This window comes from Cimex lectularius, unplaced genomic scaffold (assembly GCF_000648675.2).
Source record: "Cimex lectularius strain Harlan isolate CLEC.00 unplaced genomic scaffold, Clec_2.1 scaffold16, whole genome shotgun sequence".
Classification (NCBI taxonomy): domain Eukaryota; kingdom Metazoa; phylum Arthropoda; class Insecta; order Hemiptera; family Cimicidae; genus Cimex; species Cimex lectularius.
This window is the reverse complement of record NW_019392679.1, coordinates 2,236,767-2,261,863: the sequence shown is the minus strand read 5'-3', so window position 1 is coordinate 2,261,863 and position 25,097 is coordinate 2,236,767. Positions and strand designations below refer to the sequence as shown.

The 25,097-nt window shown below is 33.4% G+C and overlaps 3 protein-coding genes across 3 annotated transcripts in view; 1 reads left to right on the top strand and 2 right to left on the bottom strand.

Annotated features, from left to right (window-relative positions):
* Positions 1 to 2,074: 2,074 nt before the first annotated feature.
* On the bottom strand, positions 2,075 to 5,501 carry LOC106661314 (protein spindle-F). Its single transcript, XM_014384613.2, has 3 exons — positions 4,906 to 5,501; positions 2,524 to 2,814; positions 2,075 to 2,464 (listed from the first exon to the last, which is right to left on the bottom strand). Exons 1-3 carry the CDS (start codon positions 5,363 to 5,365, stop codon positions 2,148 to 2,150), a joined length of 1,068 nt encoding a protein of 355 aa, XP_014240099.1. The 5' UTR covers positions 5,366 to 5,501; the 3' UTR covers positions 2,075 to 2,147.
* A 1,562-nt stretch (positions 5,502 to 7,063) lies between these two features.
* LOC106661462 (39S ribosomal protein L32, mitochondrial) lies at positions 7,064 to 10,798 on the bottom strand. Its single transcript, XM_014384874.2, has 5 exons — positions 10,618 to 10,798; positions 10,439 to 10,547; positions 7,799 to 8,035; positions 7,360 to 7,502; positions 7,064 to 7,273 (listed from the first exon to the last, which is right to left on the bottom strand). Exons 2-5 carry the CDS (start codon positions 10,530 to 10,532, stop codon positions 7,145 to 7,147), a joined length of 603 nt encoding a protein of 200 aa, XP_014240360.1. The 5' UTR covers positions 10,533 to 10,547; positions 10,618 to 10,798; the 3' UTR covers positions 7,064 to 7,144.
* Positions 10,799 to 10,825: 27 nt separating this feature from the next.
* The window catches only part of LOC106661461 (decaprenyl-diphosphate synthase subunit 1), a 96,226-nt gene continuing 81,954 nt past the window's right edge, over positions 10,826 to 25,097 (top strand). Inside the window, exon 1 of the mRNA XM_014384873.2 lies at positions 10,826 to 11,084. Within this exon, the coding sequence (XP_014240359.1) occupies positions 10,875 to 11,084 (210 nt within the window). The 5' untranslated portion in view covers positions 10,826 to 10,874. The remainder of the gene's footprint in view (positions 11,085 to 25,097) is intronic.

Sequence of the window (25,097 nt, the reverse complement as noted above, 5' to 3'; positions counted from 1 at the left end):
ATAAATAGAAATATATATGTACATATGTATGCATGCAAAAATGCAGAAAGGATGGAAAAAAAAAAAACGGAAATTAAGAGACGAGGGGTTCAGACTTTGTTATGACGTACACTCATATAGAATATTTTTAAAAAATCTTTTATGTTGACACTCACACTACTGTCAGTAAAAAAAGTAACGTGAACCGCTGTAGTGGGCCTTTTTGGACCCAATATTTTTTTACTGAAAAACTACAATAATAAGTTTTTTTATGTTATTTACATTATTTAATAGAAAGACAGTTGAAAAGAAAAAATAGTGTTACGAGCAGGATTCGAACCCATGACCTTCGGATCAAGACGTAGGTGCTCTGACCACTTGGAACTAACGTGGCCTCGATCCCTCGAGACACCAACTTCTCCCTTCAACTGTAAACTTCCCCTTTACTGCCAATATTCAAATGTACGGTTAGCAACAGGGAATTTTGATGTAAGGTAGATAATATATATTCTAAAAACTAATACCTACTAAAATAATAATGATAATAAGTATATATGTTTCCCTGATTCTGCCATGGCTCCTAAAACACATTTTCATATATGTATAAAAGAGAGTTTTTAAGAATAAACAATCCACAATTCAACCTTCGCATTTATGGACATAACTCGGTCGGTATTGGAGTAGCATTTGTTTATCTGAACAGAAAAAATGATGCTCACTCTTTCCCAGATATGTAGCAACTACACTGCCAAAATAATTTAAATAAATAAATGCCTAAATATCGTATGCTCTAACAACACTGACCTGGTAATTTGCCCAGATGCCCTTTCTACTCTATTAGCTATCAAAAATAATTTTTCTACAAATCCCAGTATCTTGCTCTAAAAGATCGCACAAGATCAGTAGTTACCTTTCTGAGGATCCCAGGTCACTGTGGTATAATTTGCTGACCTAGCAGCAAAATGTGCTTCATCGAAGGGTATTTCTGTCCTGGACGGGCCTAATGAAGTTTTTGTAGTTTCTGAAAAAGAAAAATTTGGGACCTCTGGCATATGGAATGGCGAAACATAGTGGAAAACAAACTCGGAGAAATTAAGGGAGATGTCAAAAAAACAATGGGGTATGGCAATGCAAAGATCACAAAAAGGAGAAACTGTATTGGCTAGGCTTAGGATAGGTTACTCAAGACTGACGCATGGTCCCCTCATGACTAGAGAGCTTCCCTAAGAATGCGCAACTTGAGATGAAGTGATCTCCGTCAAGCATATTCTGACATCAAGAAACTATGAAGACCTTAGAGTCAAATATAGGCTTGCGAATAATGTGACTGAAATTTTGAAATATTCCTCATCACATCAAAGAAATTGTATTGATAAATAAATTTTAACATAGAAAAAGTAGAAGAGTGAGATGGCTTAAAGTTCGTGGAGGTGAGGGACATACCCCTTACCTCTTCTTACCCCCATCTCATTCTCTCAATACCTCATATTTTTTTCAAGGCAGTTTTTGACTCATCGTGGTAGTCCAAAGGAAAAAGCCAGAAGAAAAATAATTATATATATAATACTAATTATATTATTATAATATTATATATATTATGTATATTATTGTATATAAAATATACGTAATAAATAAAAAAACTGGCTTTGATCTCCGACACATCGATTTTTCTACCTCAACATTTATTCATATTATTTTTCAAGAAAACAAAGATTTTTGTTTTTTGCCAAAAGTGGAATGATTGCATCTTTGGGTTGGGTTTCAATTATTAAGGATATAAAATTGTTAAATAGTATATATTTTTTAATCTCTAAAAATTAAAATTTAGTCCAAGATTTAAATACTAAATTGCTATTTTTTGTTGGGAGATCGTTTAAAATTAATTTGTTAATTGATTAATTTGTATTTTATTTTGATTTTACTAGGAACCAACTCTGTTGCGATTCCATAGTAGTGCTTTAAAAAAATAATATTTCCACAGTTATAAAATATTTTGATAAAAAAAATTCTAATTCTATGTAAAAGTTATAGAAAAACCAGAAACATTAATAAATAAATAGTTTGATCTTCATGTAGAAAAAATATTGCACAGTCACACAAGTTATTCATATACAAAATTTACAATCGCACCTAGATTAAATATATTTTGTATTTTTTTTATATATATATTAGGCAGTCACCTCGTACAGGCTAATGTGTGAATCCTGTTCTGAATCTTCAACAAAATGGCTTAATACGTGATCGTTGAATTCATCGAACGGTGTAGATTTGGCGTAAAACTTTGTACACAACGGGCAGATCCGGTCTTCAAAGTTGTTCTCTTTGTTCTTCAAAGCAATTCCGTTGCGCACGTTCAGAACTTCGCCTGTGCTCTTGTTCTGTTCTTCTTCGGCATAATTGTCAATTATTTCGTCAATTTTGTGAGACTCTTTGTTTAAATGGTCTTCTTTTGAACGCTCACTGCACTCTTTACAAGGAAAATTGTCTAGGAAAAAAACTTTCAGATAATTTCAAATAAAAAAAAAAATAAATAAATAATATTACCGTTAATAAATCCAGTGACTTTTTCAAGTGTGTCCTTTAAATATTCCTGGTTTTGTTTGAGAATTTGTTTTTCCATTTTTAGTTTCTCTAATATTTCATTCAGTTCGCTTAAAGCGATGTCTTCACTCTCCATCTCTTCTTCCTCAGTCATGTCGCACAATGTAAATTCACAGCCTTTTACTTTTACTTGATCTGTTAACTTTGTTGATTGGTTATCATGGCCACTTGTCCTTTCCACGCAACCACTTAAACCTCTAAGCGATATTTCTTCCAAACTTTCTTCTTTACCATCTGAAAACGAATTGTGTCATAAGTACTAGCGAAAGAGTTTTGGGCGTGATTCTAAATAGTATATAAAAACAATACGGAAGACAATATTGGCTGCCATAATTTTTTGCTCCTTGTCAAGTTACTTCTTGTAGGAACAGTAATCGAAACAATTATGATAAAATAACATGCATATTAATGAAAGGATGTATAAAAATGAAGCTAGACTATAAGAATTATAGAGGGATAGCCTTGCTCTCAGTGGTGTGTAAGATACTTTCTACTGCCATCCACAAACGATTGGTAACATGGGCATAAAACATTCTTGGAGAATACCAGTGTGCCTTCAGACTGGGAAAATCAGCTATCGGCCATATATTCTCATACAGGCAGATCTTAGAGAAGTCCTATGAATAGGTCTACATCACCTATTTGTGGACAGAAAGGAAGCCTTAGCAGATTTAAGGGTGTACCATGTAAGCTAGTTAGGCTAATCGATATGACGTGGCATAACATGAGCTACCAAGTCAAAGTGCAAAATACACTTCGGCGGGGTGTCGGTGGCCGCAAGGTTTAGTCTTTGACACGGTGCTCATCACTGTAAGGTAAAGGTCCCGGGTTCAAATCCAGCGGCCCTGCATTCGAACGCGACATACTTACAAATGGGCTTTTTTTTCAAAAACACCGGCACCCTGAGGGTTTATATGACCTCTGCCGTTGCGAACCCTCTTAAAAAAAAAGTAATAATAATAATAACAACATAAATTAGGTTAAGATTTATTGCCACCGTTGTTGATAATGGAAAATTCGAAAGGTAGGTTGAGATGGGAGGTTGGTGTCTGAATGAATCGAAGTCACGATAGCTCAAGTGGTAGAGCAGCGGCGTATTTAGCCGAAGGTCGTGGTTTCGAATCCCATTCGCGACACTAGCTTTTTCGTTTGAATCAATACCTTACATAAAGATTAATTAATTGAAAGAAGTTATTTGCTCAATCGGACCACGAAATATAATGGATTGTTGATAATATGCATGATAAGTGCAAAATACACTGTCGGAGGATTATAGAGTAGATACAGGCCTGTGGCAAGGAGATCCTCTATCAGGCGTCTTCTTCAATCTCTGTTTGGAAAGAGCGGTATGGGCCATTAGAACAAACCCAGGCGGCACTATTTATAATAGATTAGCGCAACACATGGCACATGCGGACTACGAATTAATTATAGCAAGAACAAAGGCGGCACTGGGAGGAGCACTTTAGGAACGGCAAGAAGCACAGTCTGGAAATTAACGAGGGTAAAACTAAGTATATGAGCACCTCGAAAACCTGTGGATGTGGAGAAGGACCAGTTCAATTTGGAAACCATAGTTTCCCAGCATTCAGTACTTATCTAGGGTCCTTAGTACAAATAATAATGGACGTAAAGGAAGAAATAAAAGCAAGAATAGTGATAGGAAATAGATGCCTGTTTGTAGTACAAAAAGCTCTGCGGTTCAAGCACCTATCTTGCAAGGCTAAGAAAATAGCTTACAAAGCGATTATAAAGCCAATAGTTATGTACGCTAGTGAAACATAGTAAAGAAAGTTAAAAGATTCTTGGGGTAAGAGAATGAAAAATGCTAAGAAAAATATTTGACCTGAAGTGTGTAAATGGTGAATGGAAAGTACACAGGAATGACAAATTAAAGCAATTATTTGGCGAGCCGGATATAGTTGCCTAAATAAAGGGGGTAAGACTGAGATGGTTGGGTCACGTGGAGAGGATGCCTCAAGATAGGCTTCCAAGGAAACTCCTCTATGGGAAGCCAGGAGGCTCAAGAATATGAGGACACCCTCGTCTTAGGTGGTTAGACATTGTGGAATAGAATTTACAGCAGACGGGTGTAAGGAGATGGCACTTCAAGGCTAAAGACCGAAACGAATGGGGAAAACTTATTAAGGTCCAGATCCTCTAAGGACTGTCGCACTGATTAGTAAGTAAGTAATATGTGTATGTTAAAGTAATTATGGCTAGTGTCAGTTATTTGGTCCCACTGATTTGTACATGTAATATTTAAAGAAAAAAAATTGGCTGGATTTAAAAAACTATACAATGATGCATTAAGCAGGAGAATACCTTTGCACATTCCTGCGATTTGGAGCGACCTTAAAGGCTTCAGGTTTGTGTATTTGTGCTTCACATCCGGTTGGATGTCATGATTGTTCCCAGCGGAGTATTCCTCCTCCGCTAGCTTGTAAATCTTCTCCCAAAGGTCTTTGTTTTCCGTCGCAACCATGAAGACATGGTGGCTCAGTTTTGACTTCTGCTTCAGAAGCTCTTCCATCTTCCTGTTGAGCAGGGACAGCTCCGGATTCGGGTCGGACTCCTTCTTGCCGTACAGGCCGGGTATGCTGTGCCTTTCGATCCTCAGCTGGAGGTTTTCCTCTTCCATAGCTGACAGCCTGTTCTGCAGCTTCTGACACCTGTCCTTCATAGTCATGAGAGCGATTTTCAAGGCGTGGACCGACAAAGAGGAAGCGTCCTGCCCTCCTCCGACCAGGAAACTCGACTCGTTCGTGCTGTTCTTTCGGTTCATTGCGACGCTATGTCCAATTTTGTAGAATTCATCCTATTTGTTGACACAACTGACAACAGTATAGCCTGGCTTATAAACCTGACAATCGTATCAACAAGGACGTTACGAATCAACGAATTCAATGACAGTAGATACTAGATAGTAGCTCAACTGGAAAAAGTTGCTGTATAGCACACTCTATCTATAACGTCCCACAATACTACAAGTGGGTTAAATTATATTTAGTATTTTCTGTTTGTAGCAGCGACAGTCAATGACCTGATACTTCTAAAAAAGTAGTATCCTTATTACCATAGATTTTCTGTAGAACTCAAGACCTTGTGGCCCTCCTGGTGATGTATTTCATTAAAGTAACAGAGTAAAACTTTTACGACCATCGATTAGATTTTAAATAAAGAAGAACAAAGTAACATTCTCAATATTTGGTGCACAAAATAGTCCTGAGAAGAGTCGGGTGTGAACACAGCGCATTAATACCTTGCACCTGCTGAATTACACAAATGATTGGGCAAATTGTCCCGAATTGTGATGCATTTTTATAAGAATGCTCATTGACTCAAATATTTATATGCTTGTCAGATTTCCTCCTGAGGCAATGAAGTCTGATCCGATTGTTTAGGTCCCACTGGATCAGTGCACTGAACTAGGCTGCAGTGAACATCGTGAAATGCAAATAAATAATATTAAAAAAGGATTGGTGAAATGTTGTAACGACAGACCGATCCAGCAAGGACCAAGATGATTAATAATGATCATATTATATAAACTCTCTTATAAATCTGGAGTTTAATAATTTATAAATAAATATTCAACACTTCCACTTATTACTGATTGAGTTCCACAATTAAAACAGTAACTTTTTACCCCTAACAGTTAGATGTGTACATGTACTAACGAGTACAAGCATTAATATCTGAAATTAAGCCAATTGTAGAACATTATGACACATTACTGAAAGAAACATGCTTAAAGTTTTTTTTTTGTTAAACTAGATTTTATTTACCAAAATCATGATAAGTACACCAAGAGTGTATTAGTTTGATTTACTCTTCTATTTCCTACGTACTATTTCATTCACTATAATATGGGTACAACATCTCAAGTATCAACTGTTGTTCTTTATTTAATCAGAAACTACTTAAGCACCAACAGTTGTTTTTTATTTTAACCAGAAACTTCCTAAGTACAGGTCCGACTGTAAACCAAGTTGTTCATTTCAAAACAACAGTAGATCCAAACTAACCGCAGACGAGGCAACTCATCACTGTTAGAGCCTTCATTCAAATCTCAGCGGCCCCAAATTTAAATGGGTTCATTTAAATTAAAAAAAAAAAAAAAACCTTTGTTACTAATTGAATCTCCCATTATACGATTTTATTTTATTTTTATATAGTTGAATAAAGCAAAGTACTTATTTAATATATTTCAGGATCTGAAATTTGACAGATTTTTACAGTATTTGTTACAAAACATCTTAGGTACCAAAAGCATAGTTGCACAAGCCTCGATTCAAAATTCAGCCAGCAGAAAGGGGAAAATCTTCAAGGTAATCTAAGATCAAGGTACTGACCTGACTGGAAGCTTGGATGTGATTTTAAATTACATAAATTTAATGCGCTAAGTATCCAAGGTTTAGGTTAAGGGTAAAGCATTTTTTAAATTTGCCTCATTTTTGTTATCACATGTCTCAATTAAAAGTAACTATTATAATGTTTATTTTTATTAATACTACATTATGTACATACATTGTTTAAGTAAAAATTTAAAAAAGATCCAAAGCTAAGCAAGTTCATCACTACTAGGTTTTTTATCTTTAGTATCTGAATCGCCGCCAATGGTGCTTTTTTGTAGCAAATTATCACTGAACCATGCAGGACGTTTCTTCTTCATTTCAACAATTCTCTTTCCCTGAAAGAATGGATTTAAGTGTAATTTTTTTCTCAAATACAACCAACAATTTTAAATATAAAAATTAATATAAAATGATCAATTACCTGCCAAAATTCTTGGTTTTTATCATTTAACTCATCTTCATAGAGGACTACTACTTCTTTTTCGACTGGATCTAATTTTAGAGTGGCTTCAATTGCTTTCTGCATTTCCTCAGTTTCCTTTTTAACCCTTTCATAACAGTTTCCTAAAAAACACAAAAAAAAAGAAACAAAAATTATATAACAATATCTAACTGTAGAAATGGTGAATGATGGAGTGAGTGCGGTGTTCAATCCTTTTTAAAAAAGATAGTTCTTACTCACATTAAGTTATTATTAGGTATTGTTTGGTCATTGTTGTTTTATAAAATTCTAACAATGACTATTTCAAACTTTATAAAACTGTGTTATGTTGGTGAAAAATAAAATATAGTTGTATAGAGCAGTAATTCCTCCAAATATAGTTTAATTAACTGTAATTTGAAAGCAATTAAAAACTAACCGCAAAGGTGACCTGCTAAATAATCGTGGCCACAGCTAGTGCATATAAGGATATTTGTTTTAGGTACGAGTGGTTTCCAATGATACTCTGGCCAACCGAATTTCCGTTTTTGCCTCCTCTCCACAGACCTCCTGCTTTTGGGCACGGCAAAGAGAAAAGCGTCTTTTAAAATGTCGATGATCGGTTTACTCCTTTCATCTGTCCTTTGTTGAGCATTTAATGGCAAAATGCATAGACCTAAAAATATTTTCATAAAACAATATTAACTTTTGATAATAAATATGTAGTTATGTATATATACAGTATTTAATATAATATGCATTAAAAATCTTTTGAAAGTTGGCATAGTTCGCAGGCAACTTCTTAATCATAAAAATGGTACAAAATTATATTACATGCAAAATAATGGTAAAATTAAACTATACTAGGAACTATAGGAATATTGCCAATTTTGTAGTATTTATTTTCCCTAGCATTTTTATTTTCATTATCAATAGCATTAAAATTGAGTAGAAATGATCAAACCCATTGGGTCTAGCGGCCTGATTGACCAAATTATTTCTTAGCCGAAGGTCGTGGGTTCGAATCCTGCTCATGACACTAACTTTTTCATTTCTTCCAAGACCTTACATACAAATAATAATTAATTGAAAGAAATTGTTTTTTACTGAAGAAAAATTTAATTAAGAGATTTTGAAAAATTACAAAATGAAAGGTTTTAATTCCATATTTTTTTTATTGGACAAAATAATTTTTTAAAACAATTATTGTCATGTAAAATGTCCTCTGTTAGCTAAAACCTCTGTGCACCTGTTAGGTATACTGTTAATGTGGTTGCCACTAATTTCATTAAGAATTTCACTTCATAGATGTTGCAGGTCAACTGGGTGTGGATAGTGATAGAAAAGCCTTCTCTACATGTGCTCGATGGGATTGAGGTCTGGAGACAATAGGGCAAGGGGCAGAGAGGATATAGGTTTTCTGAACATAAACATCTCTTCCTCTATGAGGTCTGGCACTGTCTTCCAGAAATCGAAAATCCCTGTTCAATTGTGTTTGCATTCAATTCTCTTCTAGGCGCTCGCGGCAACATATATGCTCTTGAGTTGCTGGGTGTGCTGTTGCTGCAGGTTCATTCGTGTTGATAAAGGCCTTGCCAAAACATCTTGTACTTCATTTATGATCTGGTGGACACAGAGTTCCACTACTAGGCCTCCTACTGGCACTTCCGGACTCTCGGATCGGGCTAAAGCCCATGAGACCGCGCTCTGAGAAACGCCAGCTGTCTCTAAGATGTCCACTCGATGGTCACCTTGATGACTCATTCTCACAGGTGGTCTCACAGTCTCCATTCTTTCAAGGAAAGAGAAATGTTGAAATGAAAAAGAAGAAACTTCTTTCCATGGTTCAAGAGAATACAACTGGATTAAAATGGAGAAAATACGAGAAAAAGAGTTTGTTAACAAAATCTTCATGTTTACTATTCTTAAGTAAATCCATTATTAAAAATGAGGATTAACATTTGTTTGTCTGTATATTATATATTGTTTTATTCAACTAACAAGAATATATTGGTTAATTTAATTAAAATTAAAATAATACAAACAAATTACAAATACCCCGATTCATTTTTGAATTGTTTAATTTGGACTTTTTAATTTAGCAGGTCCTCACTCTAATAAAATTCAATATAAATTAAAATATTATTTTTATGTAAGGTCTTGGTTGAAAGTGTTATGAGTGGGATTCGAACTCAACCTTCTGCTCAATACGCAGCTGCTCTAACCACTTGAGCTATTGTGATTTCTGTCAGCAGCTGTCGTGGGTTCAAATCCCGCTTATGACACTAACTAAAATGGCTGGCGGGGATCCCCTCCTCGTAGGATGGCTATTGGCTTCCCGAGTGTTTGATCTTTATTTATTCTGTAGTATTTATTGTAGTTAGTTGATAGTTAATTATTGCTTATGTTACTTGTTATTTATTTATTGGTTTGTGTCATCAAATTGTTAATTTTGTTAAAATGTAATTTGTTATTTAGTAGGTCTGCACTTTTATTTGTTCATTGTTGTTTGTCTTTATTTATCCTTTGTGTTGTTTTTGTACCGAATTTTGATTTTTAGTACTTATTGTGGTTGATCAATATTTATTGCTCTCGTTACTTGTTATTTATTTATTACTTTATGATTCTGAATTTCTAGTCATGATAAAAATTGGAATTTGATATTTCATAGGCCCTATCTAAAATGTTTTGTATAAAAGATAACAAGTTAAATGTATTTATTATAATCCATAAATAAGATTTGAGGATTTAGCTTTGTTTACATGACAAGCACCTACGAAAATAAAACAAATTTTCAAAACCTGCAATAATTTTGCACCAGTCCAATAGTTGAAAAAGGTTTATAATTTACAAAGTAAAACATTTGAGGTATCCGTGGTGTTGAAGCTGTGAGTTTCACATTTTCAGTCATTTTTTGTCCGTCCAGTCTCGCCGTTTTGCCTAGAAAGAATTTTTTCGGAGACCAAAACTGCGAGGAAAGGCAGGACCGAAATAATAAGAAAATGAAAAGACGGTACGTCTAGCGTTGCAAAAAATAAAACTAGTTAAAAAAAATAAATAAATAAAAAGAACATCATACCAGGATGAATTGAGTTCCTCGTAATTATGCTGTTTAATATGTTTTCAATGTCTGAAATCAGGTATTTACAACTGGAAACGATATTTTTCAACATTTTAGTCTTTTTGGTCTAAGAAAAATCAGAAACGGAAGTTTTAAGTTAACTGAAGTACTGAACTTGAGAGCACGTTGTTTCAAACCTGCAACTTGAGAACCTCCGTAAAGGGAGTTATTTTCTTTTATACGTTGGGTAAACTTAATATTTTTTAAAGAGAAAATATCGTTTTTTGTTTGATAATTTATTTCAAAAGAGTTATGAACCTTGAAATAAGCACGGTTTTGTTAAAAAAAAACCACCGACGTCTTTACGGGCCAGATAAGAGTCAACGTTTTTAGAAAGGCGGTAGCGGGGGAATCAGCTGACGGGCAGAAATGTCGGGGGTAGCTGAAGAGAAACATGCTCGGTGACTGGTCTCTCAGTCAGAGAAGAGTCGCAGCCAGTACTACTATGGCTTGTTTTGCGTCGAGTCGGCTTTGTGCTCGTGCTTTAGACAAATTGTGTCAAATCGGAAGGACGACCCAGGCGAGGAGAAAATCATCCTCATCCATCATCAAACTGAGACAGGCTCAACCTCTCTACACCAGCTCCTTCGGACTAAGAGGCCAAGTAAGTCTTAAAATAAACCATTATCAGAACCTTTTTTTGGCTTTTTTCGTACGACGTACGGTGGGGTTTTTCGACTCGGGCTTTCTCGAGCTTGAGTTGAAAATTCGTTTTTCCCTTTTATCAACCGGCTTTTCTCATAAATTTTCACAATTTTAAACCGGTCTTAATAGTACATTTGTCTACTTTTTCCACAACGGACACGGCTGAGAATAGGCTTCTCTGGCCTTCAAGTTTTTTCGACTATTACTTTCTAGCGGGGTAATTTCGATTTTTGCACTTTAAAACGGAAAAAGGGCTCGCGAGTCTCACTCCCGTCCTTAAAGACGGCCCAGTCCCTGATACCTTGGTTTATAAAAACTCCGGCCCTTTTGAACTTGTATTATCAGTTCTTTTTAAACTTTTTCACAAGTTTTTTACTATCTCCGGTTTCAAATTGTGCAGGACTTGTTATCAGTATGGTGTTCGCCAAGTCACTAGCTCTACCAACGGCGTCGGTCAGAAAGTCCGCCTGGCGCGGCAAATCAGCCCATTCCGTGGAAAAATGGTCAAAATAAAAATATTTTTCAACAAAATTTTTAAACAATTGAAAATACCCTTGAATAAAAAATAATAGATCTTTTGTACAATAGTACACAACTGACCAAATGCACAAATGACCAACAAACCAGACAAGCCTACCAACAGCAATGATGCTAATAAAAAAATTGACATTTAGTAAACCTGAACCTGAAAAACCTAAAAATTAAATGTTTTAACTTTAAAAAAACTTTATTTCTATTGCAATAGCAAGAAATATTGTTCAGGTTCACAGTTTCCTTATGTGAGAATTTGTCTTCAACATTCGTCTAGTCCAAATAGCATTTCATATATGGTACTTGTGGCAAGTATAATTCAAAATCTAATTACTTACCCTTTATTTATAATGAATAGTGTTAAAGTATCTCTTTTTTCTTTATTTATAAAAATCCCACCAAAATATGAAAGGGCATAATTCTAAAATGGTCTAAAAAAAAAAACCGGACAATCTTACTAACTGAAATAGCTAGAGTAAAAAAACGAACCTTAAAATAATCCAGAGAAAAGATGTATTTCACTTTATAAATTTTTATTCCTGTAATTTCAACAAAAATGTATTCTTCGATTTCTCTCCTTGAAATTTGGAAACTCTTCAACATTAATTGTCTAGTCCAAATAGCATTTAATATATAGAATAAAGTCTACTGGCAACTATCTATTAAAACAACTTACTTTCTATTTATTTAATAGTAACTAGTTTTCAAGAAGGACCTCTTTTTCATTATATAGGAAAACCGCTCAAAAACATCAATATAATTCAAAAATAGGCCAAAATTCCGGACTGGTTTACCAACTGGAATAGCTAGGGTAAAAAAAAAACGAACCCGAAAATAATCCAGAAAAAATTGTTTCAGTAAATGAATTTTAATTCCTGTAATTTCAACAAAATTGTAATCTTCAGTTTCTATACTTGAAAATTTGGATAAATCCGGACAATCTTATCAACTGAAATAGCTAGGGTAAATACGAAGTTTAAAAAAATCCAGAAAAAAATTTGTTTCATTTTATAAATTTTTATTTCTGTAATTCCAACAAAAATGTATTCTTCCGTTTCTCTACTTGAAACTTTGGAAAAATGCGGCAATCTTACCAACTGAAAGGGGTAAACAGAAACGGACATTAAAAAATTCAGAAAAAAATATTAATAAAGTCTGCTGGCAAGTATGTATTAATATAAATTTACTTCCTATTTATTTGATAATAATTAGTTTCCAAAAATAACTCTTTTCCATTGAATAGAAAAACCCCTCAAAACCTTAAACCTTAAAATAATAATTTGAAAAAAGTGTTTCGTTAATAAATTTGTATTCCCGTAATTTCAATTAAAAATTGTTCTTTTCAGTCTCTTTACTTGAAAATTTCGTAAGTCTTCAATATTATTTGACTAGTCCAAATAGCATTTAATATATACAATGAAGGCGGTTTGCAAGTGCATATCAAAATTAATTTACATACTATTTATTTTATTTTATTTTATTTTTTTTTCAAAAATGACCTCTTTTTCCTTTATATAGAAAAACCGCTGAAAAAATGTCAATGTCCGAAATTCAAAAATGCGCTAAAAATCCGGACAATCTTTATTGAAATAGCTAGGGTAAAAAAACGAACCTTAAAATAATCCAGAAAAAATATTTGCTTCGCTTAATAAATTCCTGTAATTTCGACTAAAAATATATTCTTCGGTTTCTCTACTTGAAAATTTGGTAAATGTTCAACATTAATTGTCTAGTCCAAATAGTATTTCGTGTATCAAATAAAGTCTGCTGGCAAGTATGAATTACAACAATTTACTTCCTATTTATTTTATAGTGATTAGTTTTCCAAAATGACCTCTTTTCTATAATATAAAAACCCCCTCAAAAACATCAATATGTATAATTCAAAAATTTGCTAAAATTCCGGACTGGTTTACCAACTGAAATAGCTATGGTAAAAAACGAACCTTGAAATTATTCAGAAAAAATATTTGTTTCATGTAATAAATTTTTATTCCTGTAATTTCTATTAAAAATTGTATTCTTCAGTCTCTTTACTTGAAAATTTCGTAATTTTCGTCAAGACAAAAAATTATAGTAAATTAGTTTAATTATAATTCTAAAACCTATATTGAACGTTATTTGTTAGTTTCATTAATTTCTTTATATTTCTTACTTTTAAAAAAAGTTCATCTGGGGACTTATAATTAAAAGAATTTATTAATAATAAATACAAAGGAAATCCGCACCGATTCTTCCTAGTATTATTAATAGCAATTTATTTAGAGCTTGAAAACTTTTGTTTCAATACGCAGTGTTATTTATTGATCTGTATACTTCAAGGCAGCAAATAAGGACAAATGCAGCGTTGAATTTTAAAAGAGAAACAAAACTTAAATTCTCGGTATGAAGTATTTAGTGTTTAACGAACTTTCGAACCCCTTTTTCAAAGGAATGCTTGAAGTTCGTCGGTCCACTTCTTTATCTGGACTTAATGGGCAACAAACAACATCGATTTAAAAAGAGTAGATTAGCTTTTATTGTTGAGTCTCAACATTTTTTAGTCTTTCGTTTCACCTTATAAGTACATTTATTTATCAATTTAATTTATTTTAAATCTTATTCCTTTTATTTGATTGTTACACCTTTTCTTCAATTAACCTATTAATCGTAGGAAAATTTTGTAATTTCTTTCCGTAAGCCAATAGGTTAAGTCAAATCTTAGGTCTTCATAGGCGGTTGCTACATATTTTTTTTTAACTAGAGCAACTAGAGAAGCTTGTGTTGTTTTGATTTTTGTTGAAAGGTGGCCAAATCGTTCTTAAGGTGTTATTTCCTATCATTTGTAATTCGCAAATCTCGAATGTCGTTACTTTGAGTAAGCTATGTTGGTTTTAGATTATGGAATGTACAACTTAACGTTTCGGATTGTTGAATATCTATGTTGGGCCCAGTATTAACTTACTGTTAACATAAAGAGCGTACTTAGTGGACATTACATCGTCATTAAGAGTAAAAGGTACATTAGTGGAGAAATTTCACCGGTTGGAAATCGGCCTTACTTGGTGACCCATCTATGTAAATAATTTCGAATTTGGTATTTCACAATCTTTAACAAGTCGAAGAATGGTGCCGGCGGAACGTCTTCGGGCGTTGGAAGAGGCTATATAACGAGTATAACAGAAGACCAAGGACACTGCCCTGAAGTACCCTGCTCGTATAGGTATGGAGACATTGCCCTTTCACACTTGACTGTGAAGGTCCTGTTCGTGTGGAAGGATTGCAAGATTCTGAAGTGAGTCTCTGGTGACATTTGTTTTATATCCGAGGAAAAATATGCAATCTTCCTCAAGTTTCAAGTGAGTACGTTAGTCGTGTACGGTGTCAACCTTGATTTTAACGTGATTTATTAGTGTTATCCTTTCTGACCGGATCATCAATGATAGTAACACTTGAGTCAACAGCATTACCGATTTGTCCGACCTTGTAATCACCTGTACAAATTTATTTCTTTTGAACAAAATCGCTTCACGAAACACTTGGCCCGTCTTGCTTAAACTTCTGAAATCAAAAATATCCACCTGACTGTCGACTAATAACCTTTTAAAAATGCCAATGCCTTCTTATACCAGTTTCTGACGCTTTTCGAAATAGAGAGAAAGTTCAAATAAAAAATAAAAAAATGTTCAACTGGTACAATAGCATCAGGCTAGTAAAAATATTCTTTCTAAATATAGATTATTGGTGGCAATAATTTGTTTTCTTCTCCTCTTTAGGTATACAGTTCCAAATTTCATAAATTCCAATGGAGTAATACCTCCGTTTCATCATACGAGCACGGTAGTTGTCTAGTGGAAATATTTTTGAACCTATTTGTTCCTAATTTGTTTTAAGAATTAAATAAAATGAGAATACAAAACAAAATTACATAGTGATATCTGAAGACAAACAAAAAGCTAATTCATAACAGAAACAATCACGAATATCATCGGAGGACGTTTCGATACCCAAGCAATAATTTACATTTTTACTATACATTGGGGAAAATTTACAATTTTTCTGTTAGTTTTAATAGATAGCAGAGGTATTTGCGACTTTCTACCATGTTTCTGTTACAGCATGAAAAAAATTTTGACTAATACCATTTATTTAACATTTCAGTTTTTATAAGGCCAAAAAAAATGTAATCCAGAAAAAGGTAAAAATGCACAAGTAGAATTAAATTAAAAAATTTGCCCTCTATTTTAAATTTAAAAGCCCATTTCCAAAATTTCTCGTGTTGTTTTAGGGAAACCGACACCTGTAAGATCTTCCAATATTTTTTTACGTCCTTTTTGAATTAATACAAATTAAAAATGGTCCAGAAAACGGTAAATCGTGGATCGTGGAACCCAGGACAGATATGTTTGTATTGTCATTGTACAAAATATGGTCATTTTTAGAAATGTAATTCCTATCAAAAATTTACTTCCGGAACTTTTAGTTATTTTTCTCCTGAGGTGTCTTCGTTTTCAGCCCCCATTGATTTAAAACATTTTAGATTTCGATGAGTTCACTATTATGTCATATCCATTATTTATATAATACCGTTTGTTTATCTTCAAAATTATCTTACTATTACAAATGTATCACTAAATTATATCATACTAGGTCAAAATGAACGGAGACAACATTCTCCTTTCGTACGCGGCGAACAATTTTTCATATGTACAAGGTCAAATTATTATAAATTGGTTTGAAATAATCCTTACACATACAGTTTCAACGTTCTTCACACTTGATTTTTCTGGTTGAATCAATTTTATCCGAGAATACTTTTCAACGGTACCTGCAGGTTTTAGGAGAAGAGATCGAGGAGTTTTGGAGAAAGCAACGGTTTCACTAGATTCCAGGACGTATTTGAGAATATTTTATAAAAGCAATTTTGCTGTTGTTGACATACTTAGCGCAATTTATTGTTCGGGAAGTGTCTGAAAAAAAATTCAAAAAATGTCTATCGTAAGATCTAAATTTGATGTAATAAGCAGGGTACATAAAATCATAACGTAAAAGCAAAATAAATTAAACGTTAAGGTGTAACGTCGTCCATTTTTTTGATGGAATTTTTCTATTTTCTTATGAATATAATTAATTTTAATCATTATGTAGTAAAATTCCTTAGTTTCGTCTTTTTGAAAATATATAACTGAATAATAATTAATAATTTTTTAACTATATATCACAATTAAGTATAAGTGCATACTCTTTTTTGTATGTCTTATATATGTCTTGAACACGGAACCTTATTTTGAAACAATGCTTTCAATGCAAATCCTATTTATGTATACAATAAATAATTAAAATTACTTGAGATATTGTTTCCTTGAGGACTGCGGGTAATGAACCTTTAAATTGGCCATTTCGATTGTTTGGTCTGGTTGGTCTGATTTTTTTTATTAACCCATCGCTGATGATGGTGAGAAGCTGAAACATGCCTGGCAGACCAAAACAGGGAGGTAGACCACAATGATCGGAAACACTTTCACATATGTGACATTCTTATAAGTCAGGAAAATTTAGGCTTTAAACAAATATGCGGATGGACTAAAAATATCTAATATTATAAAAAAACTACCTATGTAACTAAAAATATGTGGAAGAAAAACTTATATTTTCCCATAAAATGTAATAATCATTTATTATAACATAAATCTGCTTATATGATGCGTTCATAGGTCACATACCTCACTATTCTGGTTTCTGACGCAAGGTTTAACAAACCAAATGAAATTCGAGCCGTCGGATATTTATGTATTTATGTCACCCGGGAGTGGGAATGGACAAATTACTCGGTGAGCAACCGATAATGGGATTTTATGGAATGCCGAATACATCGTCTACTTTGTCCGATTGGTGTGGCCAAGGCAATGTCGACTCCATTTTGTCCATGAGAGACCAATTTAGAAATTGTGCTTATTGAGACCTGTTAGGAGTTATAAGCAAGTAGGCCTTAAGAACTTTCACTGTGAAAGCAAATCCTTTTGAGATGTTCGCCTTTTTTCTTCTTCCAAGTCAAACAGTAATTTTCACATAGAAGAGAATTTAGCTTACCTGTACATCGTAGGTCGCATAGGTTTGTCTAAGGTACGAAATGCCACCTGATTAGTGAACACAACTTGTAATACAGTATTGAATTATTTTTCCCGTTTGTACAGATTTCATTTAAAAAAAAGTAAAATAAAAAATAAATAGATAAATAAATTCTATATATTATACATAATATTGTTTTAAATTTTTTTGTTGATTTTTACTTTTTTCACTTGCCATTTCGCCTCAAAAACTGGTATAAATTTGTTATATACGCTATATATGCAAAATTACCCACCAAATACCTGAGGGGGTGCTGTACTGTAGGTATAATTAAATGCTAAAAGTTCAGTGTTAGATGTATCGACCACTTTTTAATACACGAAAATCTTTATCTTAGAATGGTCTGGATGAATATTGTTCATTCAATTATTGGGTTGTCCGGAAAATAATGCAGGATTTTGGTATTAAACAAAAAAAAAGAAACTAGTTACTTTAAAGCAATGTTCTTTAATCAAAANGTTAAACAAACAATATCATTTGGAAGAGGATTAATAAGTGTTGACATTCATACAAATGAGTAATCCTGTAAACGTAAACAGAATATTTTATATAGATTTTTTTAATGAAAACTTAAAATCCTGCATTATTTTCCGGACAACCCAATACTACTGCCAAGATTTCGACCTATTTTAAGGTCATCATCAGGGCAAACAATTCAAATATGTCTACACATTGACGTAATTACGTTTTTTATAGATGATTTCAAATTTCTTTGAAGAGCAACCCAGTACCAACATTGCCATGGACACACCACCTGTTTCTTCATCCAGACCATTTAAAGATCCAGATTAGTCATAAATTTTATTTATGCATTCTCAAACAGGTAGTAAATTTTACTGAGCGTTGGTGTTACAAAATAAATGTAACAAAAAAAAAGACAAGATGTAGGCTACTATTTAATATTGATTATTTGATTATCACAAAGTTTACAGGTATTGGGAATTTTAGTGTTTCTCCATTTTAGGTTTATTTACAGTCGTAGCTAATTTAAAAACCTGTTATTTAATATTCCAAAATTCCAATTTGTAATAAACAAACGTCGGGAATATTTCCAACCCCCAACGTTCTTGCGTGGCTTTCGCAAATATTTACACCTGTCAAAATACCAGCCTTTGACAATTTTGCGAAATAGGTAGAAAGCGAAAATATAAAAATCCTTCGAATGTTAAGTATATTATTTGACGATTTGAAGTATTATTTGGAGTCGGCGTTGTACATTTATTTCCGGATATGATTGTTTTTCAGACATGCTCTATTTCGAATTCCTTTCGAAAATGTTTACTCCTGTTGTCTTACGCAATAATCTCCAAATCTCAATAATGAATCAAATAATCTCTCAAGAGTCGCAAACCAATCAAATTTGTAATTATTTGGCTTTAAACTTAAATCCATCAGCGGTAAACCTGGTCTTCAACAATTTAGGTCCGCCCTTTCTCGATGTGGTTTGGAAGATTGCTTTTTAGTCCTCGAGTTGGCAAAAAAAAAAAAAAAAAATTCTTAAGTGGGCCCAAAATGACAGATGTTAAATCCTGTTTCGAGATATTTTTATTCAAGCGGCAGCATTGTGGTTATAAATAAAAATAAGACTGTTTTAACTAAATAAGTAAAAAAGAATGAAGAAATTTGCAATTATTAACTTGTTCATCTGCGGTTAACTTCATCTATAAAAATCCTGGTCTGCCTGTTTTCGCTGTGTTTCGGATTTTAGTTTACTGCAGTTTTTATCCCGAGAATAATCCGAAAATCGATCAAAAGTTACAAATCTATGATTTTAAACATAAAAACAAGACCAATAGGGTTGAAATATTGATTGAGCAAAGTTGGGATCATTTGGCTTTTAACTGGATTCATTCGCAGTTAAGCTGATCTTCCTAATCGACAAATCTTTATAAAAATTGTATAATTTCTTTATAAAAAAAATCTATCCTCCATAATATTGTAATTTATGCCTAACCGTGAAAAACATCAAAAGCGATTCGTTTGTGTGTAAAACCACGAAGTTGTTAGTTACACCACGGCGGGCTTGCGGATTGTCAAAAGGCCTATTTTTATAAACGAGACCGTCTACTTTCCTTAATTAAAGTAATCCCGACTCGCTGCGCAGGTTAATTGATTGATTTCCCTCATTTATTACAATTTTTCGCCGGCCATAAAAAGTCCGATCGTCATTGTAATGCCCGCCGAGTCATATCCACAGAACGCCAGCCCAAATCAATTCCACGTTTGGAAGGCATTTCTCGACGGTGAAAAATCAATTCCTGCATCACAAATACAAACTCTCTAAAATAGTGAAATCAAATCCGTCGGCAGCCGGCCTACTTTTGGCCACGCTATTCTAGCTAGTTGAAAAGTGGCGAGTTTGATAAAGAAGGAATGTGGCGGATATATATTTTTTTCTGAAGAGCTTCAACATTTTTAGTCAAGAAAAGATTTTTTTTTCACTTTATATTATGTGAAAATATCTGTTTAAACGGGAAAACATGCGACCGTGACGTCTGAAAAGTGTCGGGAGAGCCTTGATGACTGAAGAGAGGAAAATCTTGATTGTTACGCCGTACTTCGAACATAAAGACTATTATGAGGCAGTGGGACAATTGAAAGTAAAGAATAGGCCCTTTATTTTTCAAGTTATAAAAATATGAAAGTTGTATATTTGTGTTAAAGTTCGCATAGTGGATGCATGACTTCATCCATGACCCATTTGGAATGCTTTCCTTTTCATAAAATTAAAAACAGTGTTTATATGTTAAAAATATATATTTTACAACATCTCTAAGAACGAGCAAACCAGTTTATTTAAAAAACTCAAGGATATCGATTTAGAGTAAATACCCAAATCATACAAAAGAATTACTTCTGCTCCCTCTGCCTGACAGGCTCACATAAAAATTTTTTAAAATTAAAACTGATCCAGTTCAGGTTATATTTGTATAGTGTATCTAATGTTTGATTAAAAGTAAGTTCGAAAGGCTTGCCCCTTACTTATCATCTGGTTATAAGGTGGCGTGCCAACTTATGCCATGTTTGCCACCATATTTGGTCGACTTATGAAATGTCTTTCTTTGAATGGTGTTTTTATTTATTTATTTTTGTAGCCAAAGTTTGAAATTTCTGGTGAGACTTGAGATTTTTAGGTCCCGACGTTGGTCAATATTGATGAGCGATGACCTATACATCAGCATGATTATATCATCTATCAAAATTGTCCGTTCTTTGGAAAACTTTGGAAATTTGCGACGTCATTTCCTTTTTGGCGCACCCCCAAATTGGGTTTTGGTTTGTATTGACAGTTGGGAATTCCTTTCTGAGCTTTATTTTAGCCTACGTTCTGTTCCTTTAGTTTGCTACCTAGTGCCATTCTTAGCCATTTTCCTCGATTGTATGATTAGTACTGAATAGAGGTAGTAAGTTAGTTTGTGTCCAACAAGCCGTTAACTTTGATCTGTCATATTTCTTTCCTCCTTCTCGGCTATAGAATTGTCGAATTATGTAGAAAGGATGTGACTTTGTCTTTTTCGGATGCATTGCTTGTTTATAAGATATAGGGATAGGCCCTTGTATGATGTCGTTTAAGATTTTCGTTTATAATGATTCTACTTTCACTATCAATAGCAAAATTATTCGTCATTGTACCCATTAACTCGCACAAAGTAGTAAGTACCTACATAACAGCTACCTACATTACCTATTTTTTGACGGTTGAACGTCGTGTAGAGTTATATACAGATATAATCTAACAATATTTTACTGTTGCATTTTCTATAAAATTTCGAGTCTTACTATTGGGCTTTGCATTTCAAATAATAGATAAAACCGAATATGGAAGATAAGTAAACACGTTTGGTCCCTCTGCCTGACCTGTAAAAATATCAATTGACAATATTTACAATATTTCAAAAGTGAAAAACTTGATCCCCTGCCATGGGTCCGTGTTTTCTCCCATGTTTATATTACAATGCAAGATCATGAATTTTTGTTTGTCTATAAAATATTAGCCCGTCAGTTATCTAAATTTGTGTAAGTGTAATTTTGTCATTTTACATATTTTTGTCATTTTTTATTCCCTTTTTTTTTCCCAATTTCTTAAATGTTAAGTTAAGGAATTTGGTGCAGATTTTAAGATTTCTGAGTAAAGCAACCGTCTCGTGCTGTTTTCACGTGTCCCAGTTTTAAAGTGTTTTAATTCAGTCGGCCTGTTTACACAAGAACAACTGCAACTTGCGATGTGCATTATCAGTTTAGAAGCGTAGTGCAATCCTCCCCTCCTGGAGAACGTCCATCCGTTTTAATCCAGGATAAAATATTGCGCAGGGAAGGATGTACGGTTTGTGTGGAAAGAAAGCTGGAAAAAATAGCATTTCTAGTCCGAAGCCCTTGATCCCAATGACCTGTTGTTCTTTCTCAGGACATGCGCCGAAAGGTCGGATTTCGGTCATGTCTTGGTTCAAGTCCTATTTGACTTTTCTCTGAGTTCTTTATTTGCATAATTTGAGACACGATCCCATGGGAAATCGTCTTAGACAGATCTCTGGGGGTTGGACGTTCAAAATGAAGGACCTTGACATCAAGACCTTCTCGACTTGTCACCGTCATAGATCACGTCTTTTAAATTCATATTTCTTTCTTTGCTAAGAAAAAAGTAAATATTTAATATCCTTTCTGCAATATCCTTCGGTTTAAAACTCGACCCAAATTGACTTTGTTAGTGTTTTTTAAGGTTTTGAAAAGAAGTGCATATTGTTTCCCAGATTGAACGAACGAATTTAACGTTGGTAAACAGCCTGCTTTATCAAAGTTCACTTTTAGAAAGACTAGACAAAAATTTGTTCAGTTTGTCTTAGGTGCATTTCCTATAAAATAATAACCGGGCACATGCATTTTTGGTTTAATCAACTGAGTAGATTTATAATATAAACATCATGTTATAACATTTATTTTATATTCAATCATACGTAATACAATATAATAATAATATTGTGAGAAGTTTAGTAGCCGAAGAATAGCGAGGCCATCGCCGGCCTTCTGCATGTTTTTTCTTCATACTTGCAATATAGATATATATTCTTTTTTTTTTGGAGACGTATTGATACACACACACATATATATATATATATGTATATACATATATATCACATTCACTCCCCAGAGTACAAGAGATAATCCTCGGGGAGGGGTTGAACCGACTCCATTCTCGCTAATAACTTACTTCTACTCTCCTGACGTCACATACTTCTCCAGGTTGCTCGATATATTGGGGCGGGGTTAAGCAACCCCTTCTTTACACGCTAATAAATTATATTTATTTCAATAAATTAACATAAACATAATACAGAGAAACAGCAAAAACACAAACTATATATATTTAAAAATGCTCTTCGCTCTTTAACCCTGGGTAACGAAACACATCGTAATATATTTTTTCAAATTTACAGACTAATGTTTTTAAAAGAAATTATTAAGTTTAAATAAACCTGTTTTCAATGTGATAAAACACCGGGTAGAAAGTTGTATATTTAATTAACATAACAAGCGAAACTTGTAACATGGATGATAAATGATTAAAAAAGTATATAAAAAAAAAACACTAATACACTTTTTTTTTCCGAGGGCTGCCAATAGTGAAATCATATCACCCTCATCACACAGTTATACCGATGGGGTACTAGATATTCCATCGGCTCTCTCATTAATCACATGCCATCAATTTTAATTGCTTACAAATACATACACGTACAAATAATGTACATATACATTTAAACACATTTACACGGACACACCAAACAGTATATGCAATTCTATATGTGAGGAAACAACAACACTTTAAGAAGTTGAACAGGGGACCCAACATTTGACCAGCCCGCCCGAGTACCACCGTTATGTCAGTGGTCATGCCTACTCGCACCCTATAAGGGGCAAAGGCGTGGCACCGTTCGATCAGATGTGACAAACTAAGCAACCTTTCTCTACAAACGGTAAACCTACGCGGGTTTGGACCTAATACACTTTTTTTATCCTTCTTTTTCGGTTGTTGGCTTTTTTATATTTCTTGGGTTTCTTTTCAGGAAGTAGACAACTATCAATGAAACTCAATAGAAAGGAAATAAGTTTGATGGTTGTCTAGTTTTTGAAAAGAAATATAATACACTTTTATTCAATGTAGAAATTATGTATTATCATTATAAATATTTTATATAAGGTGATTTTCGAAAAACGCATGTACTCAATATAATATCGCCGACAACTCGAATTTCACTTAGGTATTTTTAGCTAATTAAAACTTTTCCACTTTGAACAACTCGTTGAAAGCTAATAAATTTCCTATTGCATATATTTTTTTTATAGACACACATAGAACATATTATTGATTTAATAATTCTAAGTGCCGCGAAGACATCTGCATGTAATTAAACAACCTCTTCGAATATTATAATATGCCCCAGGAACTCAATGAATATAAACAGAAATGGTAACCTTACATTTGCCATTTCGTAATGAAAAAGTGGACATTCTTTCTGAATTGAAATTCATTGAAATTTATAATGAGAATGAAGAATTAACGGTATAAAGTCGCAGAGTTTGAATCTGATTTGGATATCCTCAAAACCAACGAAATTTGTAAGGAATTATGCCCAGAAGATAAATGAGGACGACCAAGTACATATTTTAGCAAATAGACATGCTATTTGAACGACTATGACGTGACCAAAACTCTGAATTAAATAGCCAAAAAGCGTGAAAATTTAATCTCATGAATAATTTTACGATTTAATGCGAAAAGAAATGAAAAAGAGAACGATATATTGAGGAATTAGATGAATAATTTAATGTCCCAAGACCGAAATCCTTTTGAAAATTTGACGTATTGTATTGTAACGCCTATGTATATAACGTGCGTCAACACTATTAAAAAATATCATTGTCAACATTGCTTCCTTTAGCTTTAGAGGTAGCCCAAAATATAATACTCTTTAAATATGTTGATGTTATCATTATTGATGAAACCAGTACGATAGGAGGAGAACTACTTGCTCAAATTGAACTAGAGTAAGAAAATTATGGTACGAACTTTGGTGGTGTGGATTTATAATTGCCGCCCGTCTGAGCCATGCCGATTTACAAATATTGAAGAAATAGCAGGGTATACTTTTTGGCGAAAACTCAAATCCTACGAATTAAATCAAGTCATGCGACAAACAGATGTCATATTTTCTTCGTTGTTGACGAAAATTGGCAATGGTGAAGAATTGGAAGAATCTATGGTAAATTTACTAGAGGAGTTAGGATGGCTTGCTCTCAATTAATTATCGAACATTTAGTCGTTATTGAAGAATTT